Below are 16,276 nucleotides of genomic sequence, written 5' to 3'. Positions count from 1 at the left end.
GGGTGACGGGTAGAGAAAAGACACCATGTTTGTTCAAAAAGTCCTTTTACCAGCTGCCAGATGTCTGTTGAAATAGAAACAGAGAGGTGTGGGTGACAGGTCCGGCCTCTGGGGACAGCTGGGAGTCACTTCTGTCTCTGCAACAGGTGTGTTTTGGTCAGTGGATGGAGGGTTTGTCCAGGAGCTTGAGGGCTTTTTCCGCCCTGGGGACGCTTGTCCAAGGCTCCTGGCTACTTCTTGGTCCAAGGCTCTTGGCTACTTGCGTCCTGAAGGAAGAACTAGGGTATCCTTACAGACCCGGAGGAGACTTTCCAATTTGATACAGTTCCTTTGAACCCAAGGTAACCGGATGAGCCAACATCCCATGTTGGTGCAAGATAATTAAGGACAGCGTCTGGGAGGTAATAGAGTTTGTGAATATTTGGCAAAACAGAGCTCCTCTGTGTGTGGTGGAGAGAATGCTTACCAGACACTGAGTAATCTCTGACACCGAGTCTTCTTTACAGCTCAGTTGGGTTCATTCAATTCGTTTTGGCCAATGGATGCTGGAGAAAAATGTCAGCTACGTGGTTCAGAGCCAGCATGCCTCTTCCCACTTCTCCTGCCTTCCCACAGTGATCTCGGTGCTACTTAGTCATAAGATATCTCATAAGAAGAAGCAGAAATCCTGGATCCTTGAGTCGTCTCTGGGACTCGAGCCCTCACCGACCCCAACTGGAGTCTGAGTGAATAACAATCTTTGTTGGGTTAAGCTATTAAGATTTGGGATTTTATTTGCTATTCTATCTTCCTTAATGCATTATTTAAATTTGAGCCACTAACTCAGCTCTGAGTGGTTGCTGCCGTGCAGTAATGCGGGCTTGGTGTTGCCAAGTGTCCCAGTTTTTCAAGGCCAGCCTGAAATAGAGATTTTCACGTGACTCCAGGTTGGAAGAGCTGGCAGTGAGTTCAAACTGAAAACATCATGGCCCTATGGTGTGTAGACCAAACGTCAGTGGGCTGACTTCAGCCTATTGGTTGCTCATTTTCTGACCTCCGAGGTCTCTTCTAGTCTATGTGAGTATTTGACAAACTTAATGTCCTATCATGTTTGTAATTTCAGGCAACAATTATGTGGCACAGTGACATGGACGTAGATGTCTCAGAAACTTCAAGCTAAAACGTAGAAGACCATGGCCATTGGAGGGTAATCCAAAGTGAAAGTACGTCTCCTTCTTGCCCCACTCTCCCCTGTCTTTCTTTCCCTTCCCTTCCCTGCCACCTTTCAGAAAAGGGGCCTTAGATTGGGTTCTCCAGAAGCCAGCACTGAGATGGAAATTTGTGGGCAAGTGACTTACTAAGCAGATCCCCCCACTGTGGACTGATAAAGGATGGGGACGCAGGGCAGTTGAGAGGAGCCAAGCAAAGGCACCAGCATCTTAGGCAACATCCTGTTATCCTTACCCTATAGAATACTGGAGGGTAAGTGCCGCTAAGAGTCGCCCCAACCCACAGCAAGGGATCTGAGCTTTCAATCTCCTTAACCTGGCAGTCTGGGTAATGGCCAACATGAGGGCGGGAGGCACGTACATGAGCTCCCAGGCATCTCTGGCTCTCTGTGCCTGCAGGCGGAGAATTCCAGAAGCCCAAGGGCAGCCCTTCAAAGAAGAGCTTGTGGGTACTGGCCGTTGGAAACACAACGATGGAGGTGGGCTGAGGAGCTGGTGCACAGAAAGGATAAAACAGCATTTGATGGTATTTCGGCAGAACACCGACACTGTCCACTGTAGACGTAAAAAAAAAAAAAAAAGATTTCAGGGGGAAAAAATTCTAAAATTGCACCATCGATCGGTGGACAAGAGTTATTTTGTTGGGGGCTCATGTAGAAGTAGTGATTGCAGTTCTTTATAAGCAGAAGGTAACCGCGTGACTCGGGGCATCTCATTTCATTGCTCCGAGCCTCCGTTAGCTTCGGACTGTATGGCTGCTGAGAAGCACCCAGAGATAAGGCCTGGTGCATTTTGGCTAAGTGTCCTTAGCGTCTTCCCTCTGCATGCTCCTGGTACCCCTATCCAATGCCGCAAGACCCTCTCCCAGGAAGACGCTCCAAGGGACACTCCTTAACGCAATCTAGATTTTTTTCTGGGATTTATTTATCCTCCTGCTGTCTGCAGATTGAGAAAGGGGGGGCTCCGTTGAGAATGGTGCTGAGAGTTGGGGTGCATCATCTCACTGGCTGGAGTTGCCGTTCCTGCAGCCCCTCGGGCAGACTTTACCCAGCAGCCCCTGCATTGGCATTCGGGGTAGGGCTGGCAACGCAGATTGGCATCACTGTTAAGACCATGACTCACCGATGGTCACAGAACAATGTCCTTAGGACAACCGCGTCTTCTGGCCAATGAGGTGCAAAAGGTTGAGAGTTATTATTTTATGCTTCAGAGCCTCTCCCAAGTAAGGGTTCTGTTCTTTTCAAAAGTTGTCTGGCAATTTGACTTTCCATAGAAATGCCCTCTGGCTCAGTGTCCCAAGAAAACCTTGAATAGTTAAGCTCCTGCCACAAATGAGAGTTCATGGTTCTGGGTCAGGGGCTGTGCACCCTGGCGGGCCAGCATCGCCCTCTTTGCAGAAATTCGACTAAAGCGTGGTCCACACACGGGACCAGTGCCAGCTCACGAACTGTTACGGGGTGGCTGTGAGGTCAATACAGAAATCGAGAGTAAGAATTTAGAAACTTTCATGGCAATTTTATGTTGCCTGGCGGCCAAGTACACAATCAGTGGGCGTGTCCATCGCGCACATCCGGTGGGATCAAGCAGCTGACTGCAATGGTTTAGAAATAAAGCAAAAACAAGCATGGCGCTTTGCCACAGTCAGTCTGAGAGGTCCTGCTTGACTCTGCGTCTCGGAACACCCCACAAATCCACAGGGCTCTTTATGGACCCATAGCATCCCCACAGAACCAGATGACCCTTGGAAAATGCCAGAGAGTTTCCAGAGAGGCTAAGCGATTCCCATGGAGCCCCAACAGATTCCCATGGAATCTGTTCAATCTCCCTGACCTTCCCACTTTCTTCCCTGAGAGTCAGTTGAGCTAAGTATTAAGGTCAGTTTTCCAGGCCCCAGAGCGCCACGAGGGAGTGCAAGTCAAATTGCTACTGCAGGACATGCTGGCTCTGACCTGCTGGCATGGGGTTCTGCTTCTAATGGATGTATTTGGCACCTGACCCCAATTCTAGGATTGTTAATGTATCAGCTAGCTTTTTATGTGAAACAAAGCACCCCCAAACTTAGTGGCTTGAAACAACAAATCATCGGTTTTCAGCAATGAGTGCTGGCTGGGTTTTGCATGGCATCCTTTATGGTCTGAGCCAGGCTCAGCTGCTCTCCAGTGGCCCCCCCCCTCACCCTGGGGTGACTCACTTTTCCAGGGCCTTAGCTGGGATGGCTGGGCTGGCTGGTCTCTCAATATCCAGCAAGATTCCCTGGGCTTGTTCAGATGATGGGGGAATCGTCCCCAGCAGGAAGAGGGCAAGCCTCAATGAGCAAGCCCTCTTGAAGCTTCTGTTTCTGTTGAGAATGTCCCATTGGCCCAAACAGGTCACGTGGCCAGGTCCAGATGCAAAGAGTGGAGGAACAGCCTGCACCTTTTGATGGAGAAAATGGAAAAAGCTGCATTGCAAAGAGGGACTTTTAGAGGGATGGGAATCTTTTTTTTTTTTTTTTAAGATTTTATTTATTTATTCGACAGAGATAGAGACAGCCAGCGAGAGAGGGAACACAAGCAGGGGGAGTGGGAGAGGAAGAAGCAGGCTCATAGCAGAGGAGCCTGATGTGGGGCTCAATCCCACAACGCTGGGATCACGCCCTGAGCCGAAGGCAGACGCTTAACCGCTGTGCCACCCAGGCACCCCTAGAGGGATGGGAATCTTTTGCGTTCTAATGGAGATGAAAGAGGCCAAGCGACGTTGCTTGCTTCTGGTCTATGGTAGTTGCTCAATAAATCCCTGCTGAATGAATATAGTTGGAAGGAGCCTTAGTTTCCCTTCCCCTCACATAGTTGAGGTTAAAATGTTCAAAATACACTTTGCCCAGAGTCTGGTTCTGCCTGTGGATGGCCTTGGATGCCAAGAACACTGAGTCATTCTGTGTTTACTCTCTCATCATGGAAGAAGCCAGCAAAGTCCAGTGACCTTAGTGAGAGGAACTATATGGCTTTTGTTTCCTTTATAGAAGCAACTGCTGGTGTAGACTGGGAGCTGGTGCTTTAGTTGTGCAGCTGTTAAGACCAACCCGTTTCAGCCCTACCAGGTATCCACACTGAGCCCTGTGGATAAGGGTCGGCTGCTGAAATTGCTGGATAAACAATGGGTCCCTCAGTCACCCAAGCGGGAGTCCACCTCATGGCGTGTTGTCTGGGTGCAGGGCTCTCGAGGGCTTCCCCCAGATGACATACAGCTCTCTGTACCAGGTGCTTCTTTTTCCACAGCTACATAGCAGAGCAGTTCATGCCTTCAGCCTCATGACAGGTGTTCTCCCCCACTTGAGAGTGAGAAGGGTCTTCCCATTGGCAGCCCACCACTGGCAATCCATGTCAACACTTTGCACCCTTAGCCCCTCTGGAAAACAAACAAACAAACAAACCCATAAAGCTGGGTATTTGAGGAAGCTGGAATGGCCTGTGTGATGATACCCCTGGGGCGCTTCTGCTTCTCTGGAGGATTTTCTGCCTTTCTCTGCATGCGTGAATCCTAGGGCCATCGCTGGGTTTCTGTGTGCTGGCTCCGGGATTCTTCTGTGTCTCACATCTCTCCATGTGTATGTGGGGGTTCATTTGAGGGACTCTGGGACGGGTCTAGGGGGAAAAGATATGACCAACAGAGGGAGTAACAGGTGCTTGGGTTGGGGAGGTCCCTCTCAACATGAGACTGCCCAGGGGCTATGGTGGGTGGGCACAGAGGGTACCACCAAAAGGAAGAGGGAGAAGGAAATCCTAGAAGACCGGATTCCAAAAAGGGGCTTACGTGCGTAGGCGATGTTACTCACCAGTGCGGCAAGGAGCCTCTGGGTCGGAACTCTGAAGGGCCATAGCAGCTTGGTCTCTATGTTGTCAATGGCCTACAGATAGGCAGTGAGGTTTCACGGGGTATGCAAAGCAGACAGGTTCGAAATGGATAAGAATGTGCTGATTTGGGCAATTTTTAAAATAATTTGATATGTAGAAATTTGTAGTAGACACCAGCAGGCTTTTGAGCTGATGGGTCTCAGTCTGTGAGAAATACACAACCTAGGGACTAGTACACAGAGGCCAACTTTGGGTTACTCATGTAACACCATGACTATTTTTTGCAGTGTTCTTCCAAAGACCATGATGGGGCCACCCCCTGAGTTGAAATACTGTGGTCTCTCCAAAAGGAGAAAAACATATAACAAGGCGGAGGGGAGGGAGGTGTTGCTGAGTGGCCACTGGGAGTGGCATGGCATGGCATGACCTCAGAGGACATCCACCAAATTCCTTACTCAGGATCACAGTGACAAAGCTCTCAGTTGACCTCCGTGCATGTTTTCCCTTACCTGCTTGGGGGAAAGTTAGTTGGCCTGGAGTCCTTAGCTGAAGCCTCCTGTCTTCAAATCTGTCTCTTCATTTCCTGAAATGTCTATAGTCGGTTTGAAGGAATACCATTCTTCTATTTAGGAAAGACTAGAACATCAGAGCTGGAGAGGTCATGCAGCCCAGTGTTTCAATAGAAGTGTTTCCAAGAGTGAGTTCCATGGAACCTATGTCTTGGCGAGAATCTGGGAACAAAAGTTCAATGGTCCAATAAATTTTAAAAATGCTTCATAATCTAGTCCCTGCCTAAGGGTTCCCAAGACTGAGTTCTGTATTCAATGATCCAAAATCGTATAGGAGCAAGGCACAAGACTATATCGAGTAGATCACCCCCTGGGAATCCTCTTGAAAATACCTTCCTTGGAAGGTTTCCCAATGGTTGAGATCTCCCAATGGTTGAGGAGGTCACAAGGTAGTGAACTTCAGATAGTAATAGTATCTTGATTGCATTATGATTGCATACCATAATGGATGGATGAGGCATGAGAAAGAGGGAGGGAGAGAGAGAGAAAGAGAGAGAGAGGGAAGACAGTGTGATTGGAGATAGAGCATTGACAACCATGTAGGGCTTTCCCCCTTGGTCAATGGACCATAACTGGTCAGTGCACTTGTACTCATCTGAACTACGTCTGACCATGTTTTTGCTGTGAGTCATAAGGATTCTCAGATTCAAAGTCACATACCTAGACCAATGGACTGTTGGCTCATTCATGTCATGGCCCCTCAAGATCAATAAGGGTCTGGGACACTTCCTTTTTTATTTTTTACTTTTTCTGTTTGTCTCCTGATGTATTTAAATAAGTACAAAATAAGGTTATGAAACTCATGGTCCATATAAATGCTTACATTATACCATCAACATTGTAAGATATGCAAGCTGCTTCCTTGTAAATGCACAACTGAATGCAATACCGTCGTACTACCTCTGGGTCTGGACGTGTGACTCCATTTGGAGACAGCACAAGAAATGAAGCAAGGCCTGGCCCGTGGCTCTCCTGACCCCTCCCTGGGGTAGGCCCAGTGCCCACTTCCTCCACTCAAGCCAGAAAGTGACAGATTCAGCTGATGGAGGCCACAAGACTAAGACGGGTGATCATTAGTCACGATCGGCCCTGTGATAAGCTCGCTTCCACGCAAATGTATTTTTCCCACTTGATGTTGAACTTGGAAGCACAGGGTTGGGCTGCATTCTCCAACTCTGCAGGCTTTCAGATTTTGTTTTTGTTTTTTGTCACCGTGGAACTTGGGATGTGTCTGAAAGCATACATTTGTTGGGGTCTAGAGGTTGAGAACGTAGGGTCTTGCCTTTGGACGGTCAACGTTTCTATTCCAGCTCTACCATTCCAGCTGTGTGCCCCCGGCACTACATTAACCTCTTGGTGCCCTAGGGGTCAGAGATGTCCAGCCCTCCTGGGACTGTTGTAGGTATTAAGTGAGGGGGCTAGAACAGTGCCTGGTAAGCACCCAATACATTATAGATGTATTATTTCCTAAATTTCCCCCACTAACCATGCATTGTTGACTTTTCCTCATTTCCTTACATAACCTTCTTCAATGTTATTTTTAATACCTACATATTATCTCATCTTAAGACTGCACCAAATTTCTCCAGTCATTTCCCCATGGTTTGAGATTAAGGAAGCTCACAGTTTCCTTCACGGTAAACAGGGTGCTAATGGCCAAATTGTTGCCTATCCATCACTCCTGTGAGATACACTTCTAGAATTTTAATTCCCAGATCAGAATGCCAAGGTAATTCCCGCAGGAGACCCAGGCTTACCACTCGCACCCTGGATAGATATTCCTGGGTCTTTAACAAGGAAGAGTACGCATGGTTGAAGCTTTGCCCATTTCTGCCTTGAACCTCTCAAAGGATCTGACCTTTGTCCGTGAACTTCCTTGGCTTAAGCTGAGGTTTCACACTTGATAAGTGCTTCACAGAGAGGAAGAAAACATCTGTGTTCAAGGTCATTTTTAGTGCAACCGCTGTTTCTCCGGCTCAGAGGTACTCGTAGGACGACGCATCGCGAGGAAACGATGCATCTGGGGCTTGTTCACTCACATCATTTTCCGGAACGGTTGGTGCACACCTCGTTTTTCTCGCAGGAGAGTAGTGTCCCATGGCTTGGTGTGGCCTCGTTTCCCTGAATCAAACATTCCCTTGGCTTGTCGTGGGCTCTCCTATCTACCTCCCTCAAAAAGGACAACCCCCAACAGGGAGCCCGGGCTGCCTCCCTTGGCACTATCGTGCCTGGTCTGCGGGGCCCAGAAAATCTGTCCATTCCCTCTTATCCCAGCCCGGGCCATGTGGCCAGATTGATGGCCTTCCCCACCTCCATGGGTGTCTCCCCAGCCTGGAACAGAAAACTGTCCCTGAGGAGTTCAGAGTCTTAGGCAAGTTTCAGGGTTTTCCATCTCAAGCACCGGTCAGTTTCAGACCGTCTCCTGCTTAAATTGCTCCCAGATCCCTTGTCTGCTAGCTCAGGACATGTCAGAAAAGTCCGCTTTCTCGCCCTCTGCTTGCATCCACGGAATCTGGCTTTCCTAAGCAACAAATGTTCGGGAACAAAGAATTCTTTGTACTTCGTATCGTTCCAAGGGCACAGAATAATCGCTCTGTGCTTTCTCGCTCCCACAGGTGAAGCGGCTTCAAGATGCAATTTGTCCCAAGATAAATTTGTGATTTTTAAAGACGGTTATTGAGGGAATGGGCCCGGTGCCAGCTCGAGTGTGTGTGTCTTCAGGCTGCTTTCTACCTGCTTCTTTTGGCCACAGAGAACGTCTTCCGGGGGGCTTGGATTTGCCATCATTTCAAACATGTGTATTTATAGGGAGCTACTCAGGGAAGTCAAACTGGCTCCTTCCATTCCTTCCCTTCTCCCTTCTCCTCCTCTTTCCTCTCTTTTTCTTTTTCCTCCCTCCCTCCCTCCCTCTTTTCTTTCCCTCCATCCCCTCTGCCTTCCCCCCCCCTCCCCTGTGCTTGAGCTTTTAATACTAAGCTGCTCAGAAGAGTCAGAAGAGTGTAGACGAGGCAGTAAACTCCCTTTTGAGGACCTTTCCAGACCAGATGTGTGCACGCCTCGCCAAGAACGCCCACACAGGCTGCTGGCCGCAGTGAGACAGGAAAAATCTTCATTTATGGTGTAAACACCTACCCAGATATTGACCCAGTGCCTGGCGACACCGCCATTCTGACGACGACGTCATCAACGGGACAAATGCCCAATTAAGACTCACCTCTGTTTTTTTTTTTTTCCCCTTGGGGGAGTCCACATGATGGAAAAATCACAGGTTTGGAAATCAGACGGACTGGTTTCAGGGCCCAGCCCTGGCACGTACTTGCCGGTGGCTGGAAGAAACATGGTGAGTTCTCCAAGCCTCGCCTTCTTCACATAGAAGATGGTCAACACCCCTCTTCCCCCCGCCCCTGTGTTGAGTAAAGTTCGGGCGGGTGGCAGCATTTCCGCAGCTCGAAATGCAGGAAAAAAGGGGCTGGGTCCCACTTCCAGCGCCTGCTTCCATCCCACTCCCTGTGGACGACGGCGGTCGTTTTACCAAATCAAACGTCATCTGCAGGACTGCGACACAGAGGACTTGCCACAGAAGCAGGCCGGACACCTGCGAGGGGGGCTCACAGGACTGGTGCAAGCACTGGAGGTGTTGGGATGCTTTCCTGCTTTTTTAATGGAAAAAAGAAATGCGGGTGTAGAAATAGATAGACCAAATCAGCATCTTTGGCGGAAAAAGGAAATTGGATTATATGATGTGTATGGCACGCATCGTGACAAAGTGTGAATGTTCTGTGAAGGCCAAAGTCAGGGTACAAGATAGCACGGGGTACAGGGCGTGGGCTCTGTGGCTGGGATGCCTGCTTCACATCTGGCCTTTGCGGTTTCCTCGTGGGGTGGGGTGTCCTGAGAAAGACACTCAGGGTCTTGGTGTGCCTCAGTTTCCCCTTACATGGAAAAAGGATGACCAGGATGCCTGTTCATAAGATTGTTGTAAAGAGGAGCGCCTGGGGGGCTCCGTCAGTGAAGCGTCTGCCTTCGGCTCAGGTCACGATCCCGGGGTCCTGGGATCGAGCCCCGCATCAGGCTCCAAGTCTGCCTGACTCTCATCGTCCCTATTTATCAAATGGGCAGAAATAATAATAGAAGTAAAATACCCCTGGGGGATATTCTCCATGGCCCTGAGGACGCACTGGTCAACACAGAGGGACTGGGGTTTCTTTTGGCCGAGGAGGGCCTCCAGAACAGGGGAGAGAGAGGCCCAAGAGGAGGCAGAGAGCCTGGCATCGGGACAAGTGTCTTGGTGCCTGATGGATCGGCCGGTGGGGGAGCACAGCAGGGACCTGCTCTGCTGCCGTGAAGCCTGAAGGAGCTCCTCCAAGAGGTCTTACCCAAAGCCCACAAGTTTTCAGGGCTTGGTTGCAGGCAATGGGCATGGTCGAAAGAGACGGAGGGCCAAGAGAGCTGGTCCTGGAACATGGAGCTCTTGGAAGGATGGAGGGCTGATCAGATTGGCACTATCCAGCCAGAAGAAAAAGCCATGCCTCCCGCCCGCACCCTGCCCTATGCTTCTATCTCTGAATTCTTAGCCCTTGGAGGGAAATGATGTCAGATGTCTCAGGCTTTGTCCTGCCTGAGGGACAGCAACCTCGACCTGTGGCCTTCAGGTAGGATCATGGGGGGCATCTAGGAAGGGGGTTGTCTGGGGAAGCCCAAAGTCATGCTCATTGGGCCCTCCCTCACCCTCTATGTCGGGAAGGATTGAGGGAGCTCCTCTCTCTTTCTCTCTCTCACACACACAAAGAACATACACACATGCACACGTGTATACCCACACACGCACACCCCAGATACACACACACGCCCCTGTGTTACCTGGTAAGACTGAACCATAACTCGTCTAACCCTGCAGCCCATGCTGGGCCTTACCTCCATCTGGGCTCCACGACAGAAGGCAGCTAGAAGGAAACCAGGGGCCATCTGACGCCTTGTGACAATTTGGCTGGACCCTGGAGCATCTCGAGGAATGTTAAAAATTACCCACACCTGACCTGCATCCCAGACCACTGAGTCAGCCACTCGGCACACAGGCCCAGGCCAGTGGTATGCAAAGCTCTCTGTCGTTTTAATGAGCAGTCAGACCTAATGAGACCCAAGGCTCAGTTACACTCTTTCACTGGGGCTGGAAAGATCCAGGCTGGGAGCAGAACAGAGAGAGGGCCTTTGGGACCCCCTTCTGCCTGTGGAGCAGAAGAAACTTTGTGGCAGAGAGAGACTTCCCCAGACTCTACAGAGAACTACAGTCCCCCCCCACACCCGGCCGCGACATAAGAAGTGGGGGAAATTGCCAAAATTCCAAGGGACTCCTTCAATAAAACCAAGTGCCCTTGTCTCGGCGCTTCTACCCAGGAGAACTTGCTAGAGATGGAGGACCCTTTCTGAGAGCTTGAAGGAGCATAAAGGGCAAAGAGCCTGAAGAAGACGGCATCTTCGTTTGTCTGCCTCTCCATAACTCTCGCAAGCGCTCTCCTAGCCTGTCCTGCCGGACGGGCTGGAATGTTTTCAACAGAGCCTTGTTTATTTGAATTGGCTCATCTCGTGGAGGTCAACATTATCCGTGCAATGTCGGAGCTCCTTAAAATGATGATGTCGATTCAAAATGAGACTCAGTCTGCAGGTAACACATGTGACACGACGCGCACAGACCCTTCGCACAGTACATTTCCTCCTTGCAGAATTCCCTGGAGGGTGAGAGGTGGGGTGCTGGGGGCGCTCAGCTATCACACAGGCTGCCACAGTGGGAATAGGCTTGGCTTCCGAGGTTGCAGACGTACCTCAAGTCCCTTCCCTGTTGATCCCAGGTTCTCCATGCTCCAAAGGGCCCCTTGGGATCATTGTACCCTGGCAAGTACACAAAGCAGGGCGCTGTCTCTTTAAGTAGAAGAGGCTGAGATGCTCTCAGGCCACCATGACATATCCCAGCATTGGACCAGCCCCTGAATAAACTGGAAAGGCGCCTGGTCTGGCTTCAGTTACAGGGAGCACCACCAGGGAACATCTCAGGGAGCCTGGTTGCAAGCAGTGGGGCTTAGAGTCTGCCTGCTGGTCTCTCCGCCGCCCTGTGGGGAGGGCCTTGCCTTGGCATCCCTTGCGTGTGACTGCAAAGAAATCCGCGTGGAGGAAGGGGTTACACCGTTTGGCCGGGTGAGTCTTCTTGGCAAACTGTCCCTCTGGGTAGCGTGTGCTTATGCTTCTGGGAGAGCTGCCCGATGCCCCACTCCCTGCAATCACAACTGGAAGGGATTGCAGGGAGACGGTGTGCTGTGTTGCAATTGACAAGAGAGTCAGAGGATGCTTTAAATCCCTGATGAAGAGCTGGCTGTATAGTCTGGCTGGGGAGGTGAGAAGGACTGACTATCTGAGAGCATCTAGGAAGCCCAGCACCTCCAGATTTGAAGGGAGTAAGGGGACCGACCTGGAGCTGTTTCCCATCCGCACACACGCCTGGCAGGGGACCTCAGATTGGGAAGCAGGTCAGGGAGAAGTTTCCACCTGCAGCAAAGCGCTAGCCGGGCTCTGGGTGTGGCCAAGCTTGGTCGACACTGCTCTGGGCAGTGTTTTCTTTTCTACCCTGGGAACCGGGCAGGTGGGAGGTAGGCAAGAAGCAGTGAGGGCTGAACCAAAGGGTTCAGGTTCACGTGTTCGAAACCCATAGCGCGGTGTCATTGACTAAAATACTGAGTTCAAGGCAGAGGAAGAAACAAGCTATGCTTTACGATGTGTGTGCTTTTCTAGATGTATTTACTTCATCAAAAAGGTTACTCGGAGCAAAAAGAAAGAAGAGAAAGAAAATCCCGAGTTCAGTATGCTAATATTTGTGAAGTGCTTAGAATAGTCCTGGGGACATAGTGACCACATAAATGTTGGTTAAATAAATACAATAAAAGTCTGATTGGCATAAGGTCAGGCCATGAATCCTGGGGCACTGCTGACCTGTAAAATGACCCGGGAGGAGAGAACACAGCCCTATTCCTCTGGTTGGTTTTTCTACTTGCATGTGAACATTAGAACTGTGGGATTTCTAAGCTATTTTAGGTCAGGGGGGTCTGCCTTGCCTTGAGGGCTAAAGATGATAGAATAATAACCATGGTGACAATTTATTGAGTCCTGGTCCCTATGTTCTAGGCACTATGCTAACTGCTTCACACACTTCAATCCCTTTACTCACCACCATAAAATAGGCATTACCAGTCCTGCTTGCCTGCTAGCTTCGATGAGAAAATGGAAGCTCATTGAACTTCAGCTGCTCACCCAAGCTCATAACCCTGAGTAATAAGGTTTGTCCGAGCCCAGAGCCAGAGTGCCCAAGCATTGCCCCATACCCCCTCTCCCAGAACATGTATAAAGTCCTGCTAAAGTGCTTGCCACACAATGGGCATTGAGTGAAGTTTTTACACATCTTTTTTAATCTCATAATACAAGAATTTTTAAAAGACCATTCATTATTCGAGGAATATTTCAGATGCTGTACTTTTACTTAAAGATAAGAATATGCAATTGGCTACCCTAAGCAGCTACTTTCAAAGAGTATAATCGTACAGAATCGAGGGACTCATTTAGAGCGATAAGGTTTTATGACACGGGACACTAGCAGGAGGCGGGGGTGTGCCTGTGCGAACGTGCAGCATTAGTAAGCAGAGACATTCAGAATCCACATGAAGGCTCCTTGTTTCCATCAAGGCTCTGCCATCGGACAGCCTTCCTCGGGCCCACCTGTGCCACGCCCAGAAGGGCTAGCCTCTCTCCCTGTGACGCTGGGCGGACCGCGTTCAGGCGACTATGAATCAGCGGATTTCCCTGGCTGTTCTTCCCCGACCTCCAATGGCCAGCTCCCCACCCTATGGCCGGGGGACGCCAGCGGAGGCCGGGAGCCAGGCCAGGCGAACTTCGCCTGGAGCTTCCCCGGTTGTGGTCTGGTTTTGCCCAGGCTAGGAGGAGCCAGACCACCCCCGCCCCCCAACCCCGCCCGGCACGCTGTTCTGTAGTCGGCGGGACTCTCTCCTCCCGCTGATTCTCACCCAAGCAGGGCCCTCCAGTGGGTCCCCTCGAGTCCCGGGAACCAGGCACACCGCCTAGGTGCGGACACTGACAGCGCGGGGCGGGCGCGGGGCAGGGGTGCCCAGGGGAAATGCTAGGGCAGGCCAGGCGCGCCGGGACCCTAGAGGACAGGGACGTCTTTCGGCGCTTAAGTGCCAGCTTCCCCCTTCCCGGAGGACAGGAATCCAGCTTTGGCCCCCGCGTGGGCGCAGTCCGCGTGCGTGCGCCCCAAAGCCCAGCGCTGGGCACCGGCGGGGGCGACCTCGGGAGGGCTTTTCCCACGTGGCCGAGGGGGCGGAGGGACCAGTTTATTGGCCAGCACTTGGTCTCCAGGAACTCGGGGAGCCGGAGGAAGCGGAGGTGACAAAGCTCAGCGGCCGCCTAGTTTCGAGTAAAAGTCGCAGCGGTTTTGCAGTGATCGACTTTCTCCTGAGGCGGATTGAAGGCTGAGTAACTGTCTGCGGCCCTCCCTCCCTCCCTCCTGTCCTCTCTCCTCCCTGAGGCCCGCCCCCCTGCACAAGCTGACCCAGGGACACACCCTATTGCAGCGACGCAGACAGGGCGTTGTTCCCGTTAAAGGGGAACGCCGGGAGCCTCCCTCTGGCCCCTCGCTTCGCGCGCGCAGCCCGGCACCGCAGCTGTCTTCGCGGACGCCAGCAGCCGAGCAAACGCACCAAGTTTGTGCCGGAGGCCACATTGAGGATCGGGGACAACCATCCCTTTGGACTGTAAGTGCTTTGGTAGGGAAAGTGGAGGAGATGGAGGAGAAACGTGGGCATCTTCCGTCGATGGTGCCAGTAAGCGCGGAGCAGGCGCGGGCTTTGGGCTGGCCAGGTCTCCGAGCTGTCTTTCCGAGCTCAGATAGACAGACCACGGTCTGTCTGCTATAGTTCTTACACGGCTTGTAGGGCCTGCTTTATGGTCCCGAAGTCGTAAGGGGCGAGGGTGGTGGTGTTGGGATATCGGGCAGGGGCCGCGCAGTTTTCGTTTCGCTGGAGAAGCGCCTACTTGGGGACTCATTGGCAAATTGGTCCCTGCGGTGGACACCTTGGGGGAGGGTTACTGGACCTCGGTAGTCCCCCAGTTTCTAACCACATAACCTATCTCTGATTGTCCTTCTCTGTCCCTCCCTGGCTCTAGGAGCCACTGGATTTAATTTAAACCTTCTGGAAGACATCGGAAAACCGGGCTTATTTCTTCCCGTATATTCCAGGGTTCTTTTGAATGTGTTGCTTATGGAGAGCAACGGAGGGGCCTGGTACTGAGTACTTTTAAAGCTGTTACTGAAACGTCGTCTCCCTGGCCCAGGGCCCTGTACTGAAACAGTCCCCCCAAGTGCAGCTGTGTTTTCACAGTCATAGGTATCCTCTAACGGGTCACCTGGCTCTTCACTTCCCCAAGGGCTGTAAAATAAGGGGCTAGGACAGCACAACTGCGGAGGGAAGATGTCCTGCGGGCTCTGGCGGGCTGCAGTTCTCCTGGGACCTAGCCCTTCATCCTCCGCCTCTCCTTCCCACCGGACGTCTGGCCCCCTCCATGCAGGCTCCTGGGCGCGCGTCCCGGAGCGCCGAGGCTGGACGGGGTTGCGTCTCGGCTGTGCGTGCCGGGGGCGCGGCCGGGATCCGGCGAGGAGCCAGCCCGGGAACGCAAGGCCCCACTCGCCGGGGCCTCCTGGGGAAGCGCGCGGTGGGCGGGAAGCGCACGGTCGGGCCGCTCTCTGGGCCACTCTTTCCTGCCCACACTCCCCCGGCTCTGCGCCTCGTCTCCGGAGCCGCCCGGGTCGATGCCAGGCCGAGCTGGGGCCAGGACGGCTCCCCAGCGCTGGCAGAAGCGGGTGGAAACTCGGAGACTAACGGAATGCGGAGCGCACCGGGTCTGGGAAACCAGCTCGCAGCCGCGCGCTCCCCCTCATAGCGTGCCGCTGGTGTCCCCGGGCCTCTGGCAGAAATCTGGGCGCCTACCCCCTGACCCCCCCATCTCCCCCTCCGTAGGGGAAGGGGCCCACTGTCCTCCTCCTGCCCCCTTCCCCTCGTGGGGTTGGGCTTGGAGGCAACCCCGGGTGGGTGGAGGTGTGCCTTGGCCTCCGCTCGTCCTTTTGGAGAAACCTCTCCTCTGGGGGTGACTTAGACGTGCGTACCCCTTGTTTTGTTCCCAAAGCAAAGGATGGTCTGTCGCAGGCGGGCCCAGAGGCTGCGGCGCGGGGATGCTGCGGTCGGCTGCTGCCCTCTCTCGGCCGGCCGCCGGGAGGCGTGCAGGCGCCCGGGGCCGGGCCAGGCGGGCGGGCGGGCAGGCGCGGTGCCAGCCCCCTGCATTCCGCCGGCGCGGGGACCCTCCCTCCGCGCGCTCCTCCTCCCTCGCTCGCTCGCGCCAGTTGGTCCGGCCTCACGTCCAGCTTCGGCTGTCTTTCCCGGCAGGCAGGAACTCCGCCGAGCGCAACTCGCCGCCAGAATGCTCCTCCTGTTGCTGGGTATCATCGTCCTCCACGTCGCAGTGCTGGTGCTGCTGTTCGTCTCCACGATTGTCAGCGTGAGTGGCCCGCGGGCGGCGTGGGGCGGGCGGGGCACCCCGAGTCCCCCCCCCCCCC

The 16,276-nt window shown here is 52.7% G+C and overlaps 1 protein-coding gene and 2 long non-coding RNA genes across 5 annotated transcripts in view; 1 reads left to right on the top strand and 2 right to left on the bottom strand.

The window, feature by feature from the left end:
* Positions 1-3,536, bottom strand: part of LOC103660414 — a 32,825-nt gene extending 29,289 nt beyond the window's left edge. Inside the window, exon 1 of the long non-coding RNA XR_567804.2 lies at positions 3,400-3,536. This is a non-coding gene — a long non-coding RNA (uncharacterized LOC103660414). The remainder of the gene's footprint in view (positions 1-3,399) is intronic.
* A 286-nt stretch (positions 3,537-3,822) lies between these two features.
* LOC103660411 lies at positions 3,823-11,549 on the bottom strand. Of its 2 annotated transcripts, none has more exons than XR_567803.2 (3): positions 10,525-11,549; positions 5,551-5,772; positions 3,823-4,595 (listed from the first exon to the last, which is right to left on the bottom strand). It is a non-coding gene; the product is annotated as an uncharacterized LOC103660411 (long non-coding RNA). The 2 variants fall into 2 exon arrangements; XR_567802.2 differs by lacking the exon at positions 10,525-11,549 and adding an exon at positions 7,469-7,842.
* A 132-nt stretch (positions 11,550-11,681) lies between these two features.
* The window catches only part of PMP22 (peripheral myelin protein 22), a 31,307-nt gene continuing 26,712 nt past the window's right edge, over positions 11,682-16,276 (top strand). Inside the window, exons 1-2 of one of the 2 annotated variants that reach the window (XM_040630060.1) lie at positions 11,682-11,799; positions 16,107-16,218. In XM_040630060.1, coding sequence (XP_040485994.1) covers positions 16,141-16,218 — 78 coding nt within the window. In that variant the 5' untranslated portion in view covers positions 11,682-11,799; positions 16,107-16,140. Of the gene's footprint in view, positions 11,800-14,187; positions 14,421-16,106; positions 16,219-16,276 lie in introns of those variants that run through there. The other variant, XM_040630059.1, reaches the window with a different exon arrangement.

This window comes from Ursus maritimus, unplaced genomic scaffold (genome assembly GCF_017311325.1).
Source record: "Ursus maritimus isolate PB19 unplaced genomic scaffold, ASM1731132v1 scaffold_14, whole genome shotgun sequence".
NCBI lineage: Eukaryota > Metazoa > Chordata > Mammalia > Carnivora > Ursidae > Ursus > Ursus maritimus.
The sequence above is the reverse complement of the archived record's forward strand: the minus strand, read 5'-3'. Positions and strand labels throughout refer to the sequence as shown.